Genomic DNA, 7,901 nt, shown 5'->3' with positions numbered 1-7,901 from the left:
CCCACTGAAGTAAGTGCCCAAAGCATTTCGCAACACATTGACATGTTCATAAGAAGAGGCACAAAATATATTAAACATTGCCAGAAAATTAGCATGTGGAACAGCTGAATGATATCATCTTACCAAATTAGTAGGCCCCATTGGAGATTGGTCTATAAAAGTACAATTATCTAGACTTCCATCATATTTTATCGTCTGACTGTAAGAATGATATATGCCACCCAAACGTCTCCAATCCAGCATGTAAACCCATGCTAGAAGGCACATCGTATGGCTATGTTCGGTAAATAAATAAAACACTGTCTTGTTTTTTTTTAATTTATTGTTGTTTTTACTGTTATTGTTTTGTTTTGTTTTTTTTTTTTTTTGAGGAGGGGGGGGGGGGAATTCCTTTTGGACTTTATTGGAATATTTGCCACTGAACGTTCGAAAAACAACTTAAGTAGACAAACACAGAATAGGAGAAAACCAAACCTTGGCCTAAGATAAAATGTTAAAATCAAAATGAATTGCGTCAATCGAGGACATCTCGTGTCATATTACTGCCTTATCTGTATTATCAGTAAATCAGAATACACTTAATTCATTCGTGAACTTAATAAAATGTTGTCGATATTCCTAGTTATTCTATTTGCAATCCTCACAGCTTCTATTGCAGAAACAGATACTGTAAAGATATTAGCCGATCACCTTACGCGACTTGAATCGAGCCAAAGAATAAAAATACAAACATGAAATTCAAAAACTTAAGAAAAAAGTGTCGATACTTGGCCAAGTTGTTGCAAACACGGGCCTAGAAGAGAGGCGAAAGATACCAAGGGGACATTCAAACTCATTAGTCAAAAAAGAACTGACAACGGGGCAAATGAGTTTGGTTAGCAAACTTAACCAAAATAAATCATTTCAATGGGGAAAATATTTTTAATTATAAAGATATTCCTTTATATAAAGTGTTATGCAATTCACGGCAACTTTAAATACAGTTCTTGGACATATTTTCTAAGACTTTTGATGTTAAACCTTCAATTTACCACAATTGTAAATATTTTCATTGAAACCAAAAAAATGAAATAAATAAATTTTGGTCAAGTAAGGAAGTGATAAATTGGATAATTAATTAAAACTGAAAAACAATATTCTATCAAAAACAAAAAAAGTACCTTTATTATTTACCTCCAGTTGCTTCGGTACTGACATGATTAGATGTAAAAAGTGGAAAAAGATACAACAAGAGCAATCAAGAAATCATTAGTTGGACAGCATTGCCTAGAGACAGAAACAAATTTACACATGTTACAACAGTTCACAAAAACCGAGGTTAAGTAATTTAAACCGGGGATGACATCAGGTGCATTCATTTCAAGTAAACATTTTGTGATAAGTTGCATTCGGTGATAGCACGGGAAATATTGTGTCATTTGGATTAGGCTTAGGTTACAATTCTCTCAACACAGCATAACACTTTTTGTTTTTTGTTTATTGTGCATCTATTGGTGACATACATAATCTGAATAAAATATACAGAATAAAACGTTCGCTAAATTTTTGTATTGTTATTTCTGCACATGTCCAATAAAGATGTTTCTTAACAAACGACATGCATGCAATATATTGCCATTTTAGTGTTTCAGTCTATACGTGCGATTTTTTTTTCGTGTCCTTTTAACTGTGCGATGCGTAAAAATACGCAACAACTCTCCCGAGGAGTGCATACATTTTTGTAAGTTGCCTGTTGCAATTAAACATGGCTTTCCCTTTCAGTCTTACCTTCGTTTTCAGTACCGGTCCAAATTTTCCATTATCCATCTGGAGATACGAGAACAAATTATATACATTTATATATTCATTATTAAAGAGGGACGAAAGATACCAGAATGCCCTCACCGGAAAAATTTCCCATAACTAATTGTTACTGACTTCACGTTAAAACCGCAACATTTAAAATCCAGTGATGTATAAATATGAAGAAACGTTTGGAACTTTATAACCGACAGGAACCTAAAAGAACATCTAAATCATCAAAAGTCAATTTGTCAGAGAGAGCCGGAATTTAGTTTCTTAGTAATTTCTTATTTACGAACGGGGAATAATAGAACATAGGCGGAAATTACCAAAGGGGTATTCAAACTCATAAGTCGAAGAAAAACTGATTCCACCATGGCAAAAAAAACAAAAAACAAACAAAAACGACGAATGGACGGTCAACCAACCTGTGATACTGTCCGTAAAATTTCGAAGGAATTTCATCATCTTAACCACTTGGAACTGTAGGTTTAATAGCTTCTTTGTACGCAGCAACCCTCTTTCAATGAAATCATAATAGGAAATGCAGGCTCTTGAATATCGTACAAACTTGAGGATCTATACTCAATATGCAGGCGCTGCTGGAATGTATCTACAAAGAGATGGCAAGTGCACAATTTGGAAGTTGGAATCATCTCTTTTGTCGAAAAGTTCTGTTCTGAACCGAGAATTTATGTTAAAAATCGTGTCAGAACTGAATAACCTGGCTTATGATGCTTTTAAGGACTAATAATCCACCAGCATTGATATCGACCCACTTCTAGTCAATGAATATAACACTTATAAATTCCTTGCGTCCCAAGCACTTTTCTGGATTTACCTTAATCAGGAAACCTCAACGTATAAACCCTCAGTATTTGAAATCCAGGGGTGTATAAATACATAGAAACGTTAAGGGCTATACCCAAAAGGGACATATAAAGGATATCGCAAATAATCTGTCAACTTATTTGCATGAGGAAGCTGGAATCTTAGTTTCTTCATAATTTCTTAATTAATCAACGTGGAATTTCAGGGAAAATGTTCAAATTCATGTCTCTACCGTAGCCCGTAGCACCGATTACTGACTTGATGAGACCGTTGAGGAATAGCAGTTCACCAGCATTGATATCTACTAAGACTGCTAATAAAAAAAAATATATTACTCAACTTCAATTCGAAAACATATACTAGTATAACTGTTTAATTACATGAAAAATCATGATTTCATTAATTTTAATTAGCGATGACTTTGCCACATTGCAATGAATTTATTTTACATCCTCTAGAGGGTTAAGTGTATCTACGATAATTATTGTGTTCATCAATGAATACTGAAAGTAACTTATCATGTAAGTCATTTTATTTCAGTTATTTTACGCAACATAGTAAAGGCAAGCCGTTTTTGTTTTATTCGCAACCAGAAGTTTCCTGTTCTGTTTATCAAAGTAAATAGCAGATGGCTTCGAAAGACCGTCCACGCTGGTCAAAATTTGTTTGTGGTGTTTTCCATCTTTTGATATAATGACAATATTCGCCGATTCTTCTCCAACAACGTACACGTTTCCATCATTATCTTCAGTTATGCCTCTAGGACACTTCAAAATTGAACATTCTTTAAATGTCCAAACATGTGATCCATTACGGTCACAACAAACAACGCTGTCATTTTTATTGTCAGTGTAGATAATGTTTTCGTTTAATACAGATACGTATGACAATACAGGTAAAGGGCGACTAATCACGCGAGATATGGTATATTTCACAATATCTATGCTGTATATACCCAAACCTATGACACAGACAAACAATGAGTTGCCATCACGTGTAATACCAAATGAACGGCCAGGAAGTTTGATAAATTTCATTATACTTCGTCTGTGTATGTCTATGATATCGATACCGGTCTTCGTATCTGAGTCCCCAGATGTAACGGCGACAGTTTTCTCATCCACAAATGTTATATCAAGTCCACAACTAGGATGAAGCGACATGTTATATTTAAACGTACCATCGGACGCAATAACGTTCATCATTTGATTAATGACATGGTCAATGAAGAAAAAGTCTTCATTGACCGACATGCAACAACCTCTTACAACCTTTCCACCAGTTGTAATATTTTTATGTAAAGTTAAATTGACATCGTAAATGGGCCTTTTCCTCGGTGTAACTTGCAACTGGGCTTGTGAATCTTTAGCTCTGGTAAAACCAATGTTGATTGGTCGCGTTTTTATTTCAATTGATCCAAAAGTCTTCACACTGTTCAAAATACTACTAACCCCTTCGTTTACCTTACAAACAAGGTCAACTTGTTCCAAACATTGTGTTCCATAGCAATGACTGCAGATATTGTTCATTTTTATAAACCACGCTTTCCATTTCTCTGATTCCAATAAATGTTTGAAGATTTGTAGCATCTTGTTTGAGACTTTGGAAATTGACCTGACATTCTGTTATCATGCTTTCTTTTTCATTGACCGATGGTAAAATCTTCTGAATATTCTCTTTGCATAGAAATTCCTTTTCGTCAAGATCTTTAATAATTTCATTTTCAAGTTGACCTAAATGTTTGTTTATTTTTATTCTAATTTGATGAATATATTTAACATATCGTTTTTTCGTTTGTTCAATACTGGCTACATTATCCTTTCGATCCGTCTTTATTCTATTAATGTTTTGTAATAAGTCTACCAGTCTAGTCTCTAAATCCCGAAACTGCTCGGAGGTCTTGGCATTATGAGTGACTTCATCAAGTGGAATGACCGCGCATTTCTGATGATCTTTAATGCATTTGAAACAAATAGGCAATGCATGTTCAACACAGTATTGGAGATACGTTTCGTTGTGGTAGGTACATGACTGTTGTATATCAGTTATGAATAACGGAAGAGACTTGTATTTGGAAATTGGTATGGGTTCGTGATTTCGGGTGGCTTTAAGTACTTTATGATGCTCTTTGCACTCGTCACAAATGGCTTCTTCGCAATCGGGGCAAAAGTGTTTAGATGTTTTCGTTATCTGTCGAAGTGAACATATTCCGCAAATATTTGTATTACTAGCCATAGTGATATATATCTGAAAATATAAATTCTAAAGATAGATATATTGATCATAAAGTATTATTCCCTAAATTCTTGTAAATTATAATGGGTAAAGGGGTGGGATTTTGTGTCTGTTTTTTTTTTTTTTTTTTTTTCTTCCTGTTTACTTGTGTGGGTGACGATGGATTCTTTTTACTTTTTGTATGTTGTGTTTTGTATGGAGTTCGAGGTTGGTTTTGAAAAAAAATGCACATGAAAATCAAAGTTTTTCATTTTCTGGAACATAAACTACATATAACTTTTATGTATCTAGGTCCAGCTATATGGAAGGGAATATCCGCCATAATTATACATTTCTTTATTTGTAAAATGCAATTTCTTAATTTGTAACATGTAATTTCTTAATTTGTAAAATGTAATTTCTTAATTTGTATTTTTTCCATCCGTTACAGGAATTTCTACAATTCTTGATTTGTGAACTGTATAACTTCTTAATGTGTAAATTCTATGTCTTAATTTGTAAATGCATTTTCTTCTTTGGTTACCCCAGTTACATATGAAATTCTACAATTCTTAATTTGTGAAATGTAATTTCTTTGTTTGGGTCACGTTTCTTAAGAACAACTACAAGTTACAAATCAACAAGTTACAAATCAAGAAGTTTTACAAATTTAGAAGTTTTACAAAATTAATCAAGAATGAAATAGTTTCACAATATTCCGCACGAGGTTGCTGTAGATCCATGTCAACTCGTACCTTAGCCAACTCGTTCTCAATATCTACCAACTCGTACTTTTACCAACTCGTACCCAATATTTTATTATCTATATGCATTTAAGTTGTTAAGATCTTTTATATAACATAGAAACATACAAATACAATTAAGTACAGCTTTATTGATTGGTAATCTGGTGCAATTTGTTTTCAAATCAGAAATATCTAAAGTTAATCATTCGTCACGGCTTAGACAATCAGCTCTATATTCCTGGTACTGTATTAGACGAATCTAGGACAGAGCGTACCAGCTCTTCGTCAACAAACCATGATCCGACCCCAAAAGGGTCTTACTCTAGTGATATCCCACGGCCTAGTAAAAGACAGCAACAGGGGCCGTCCCCTTGTCCACCGATCGCAAATGCTCCACCGACTTCTGGCAGATAGGGGGTTGGTGCAAGAGGACTATCTAAAAGAAATCGACCAGTAATGAAACTGTAAATAGTGAATATAAATTGAACAACGATAGCTTAACGTTTTGTTTCTTCAACGGTTGTGGGCTGAAGAAAAGACTGCTGTCTCCGGATTTCATTGACATTTTACTTGGACATGATATATATCTGCATTTTTGTTGAAACGATGTTAACTAACTTATATAAATTAAACCTACCAAACGATTATATTTATGTTTTTTTTACTAATTTTGAATTCATGTGCTGGCTTTATCGCATCAAAGAAATTCGAAATGCATTCATATGTAAACTAACTATAAAAATCTTCTTGAACACATGTTCAACACAATAATCAGTAAAAAAATGCTCCATAGAATGTGAGAGAAGGAAATTTTTTACTGATTTTTGCGGTGAACATGTGGTTCAAGAAGATTTTTCTAGTTAGTTTATATAAAAATCTGTGTTTTCATATAAAACCTTCTATGTTAATTTTTTCGTTTAAACAACCCCATTCTATTTTTGTAGGTTCGAGACTATTATCCACTAATGATCACTGATTTGAACATTGTATGATTATAATTTTTCAACATGTATATAAAATAAATTATCGTTCAAATAATTTCATTATAATCTAAGACGAATGATTAACTTTAGATATTTCTGATTTGAAAACAATTTGCATCAGATTACCAATCAATAGAGTTGTACTTTATTGTAATCTGTATATTATATAAAAAAAAACAAGAAAACTTTAATGCGTATAAATAATAAAATATTGGGTACGAGTTGGTAGATATTGAGAACGAGTTGGACACACAGCGACCTCGTGCGGAATATTGTGGAACTATTTCATTCTTGATTTGTAAAACGTCTTGATTTGTAACTTGTTAATTTGTACGTAACTTGTACCAGTTTTTCTTGAGAAACGGAACTTCTCATTGGCTGGCAGCGGTAACAATTACACTGACACATTCTCCCACAAACGTGACTCAAACAAAGAAATTACATTTCACAAATTAAGAAATGTAGAATTTCATGTAACGAAGAAAGAAAATACGTTTACAAATTAAGAACTTGATGATTGCATTTACACATTAAGATCAGAAGTTACATTTCACAAATCAAGAATTGTAGAAATTCATATAACATGTATAACGGATGGAAAAAATACATTTTACAAATTAAGAAATTGCATTTTACAAATTAAGAAATGTATAATTATGGCGGATATTCCCTTCCATACAGCCATACCTTAAATCCTTTCTAGACATCGGTTTGTTTGTACTCGGACAATATCGGAGTAGATATTCATTTGTCACAGTGGTGTAAACGCGGCCATATTTTTCATATTCCTTTATATATATATATATAGATAGATTATTTATAATTTTGTTTTGTTTTGTTTTGTCAGTTTATTATGTCCAAGATAAAATATATATGAGAACGATATTTAGTACACCTTACCTGAATTATATTATCGTATAAACAAGAAAGTGTAATCATCCACCCTTTTTAACCAGGAAATAAAAAGGTCATATGATATAAACTTGTAAGCTAAATATAAATATTGTACGGAAACCCCGCTTGCCCACTAAGTGATATTTCAATGTACGTTGAAATTGTATAGTATTAGATGGCTTTTGCTCATTGTTGAAGGCCGAACGGTGACCTATAGATATTAACTTCTATATCATCTGGTCTCATACCACATCTTCTTATCTTTATAAATAATATTTAGAATTTACTTTGAACTCATTGAAGAGACTGTTTTTGTGTGTCTAAAACAACTTGCCTGTGACTCTCTTAAGCATGTGTTTTTTTCCCTCTACTTTTCGATTTTTCTTGGAGGGATTGGGGTAGGGGAAATCTTTGTGTTTGCTCTTTCCTTTACTGTTTTCATCTATTCATA

The 7,901-nt window shown here is 33.1% G+C and overlaps 1 protein-coding gene across 1 annotated transcript; it reads right to left on the bottom strand.

Annotated features, from left to right (window-relative positions):
- Positions 1 to 2,968: 2,968 nt before the first annotated feature.
- LOC127723192 (uncharacterized) lies at positions 2,969 to 7,525 on the bottom strand. Its single transcript, XM_052229716.1, has 2 exons — positions 7,457 to 7,525; positions 2,969 to 4,860 (listed from the first exon to the last, which is right to left on the bottom strand). The coding sequence occupies exon 2, from the start codon at positions 4,200 to 4,202 to the stop codon at positions 3,159 to 3,161; it is 1,044 nt and encodes a 347-aa protein (XP_052085676.1). The 5' UTR covers positions 4,203 to 4,860; positions 7,457 to 7,525; the 3' UTR covers positions 2,969 to 3,158.
- Positions 7,526 to 7,901: the final 376 nt, after the last annotated feature.

This window comes from Mytilus californianus, unplaced genomic scaffold (genome assembly GCF_021869535.1).
Source record: "Mytilus californianus isolate M0D057914Y unplaced genomic scaffold, xbMytCali1.0.p SCAF_13, whole genome shotgun sequence".
Classification (NCBI taxonomy): domain Eukaryota; kingdom Metazoa; phylum Mollusca; class Bivalvia; order Mytilida; family Mytilidae; genus Mytilus; species Mytilus californianus.
This window is presented reverse-complemented; position numbering and strand designations above follow the sequence as displayed.

What these genes read in the sequence shown, in the direction of transcription:
- LOC127723192 (XM_052229716.1), bottom strand. Translation starts at nt 4,202, where the DNA reads ATGCTACAAATCTTCAAACATTTATTGGAATCAGAGAAATGGAAAGCG.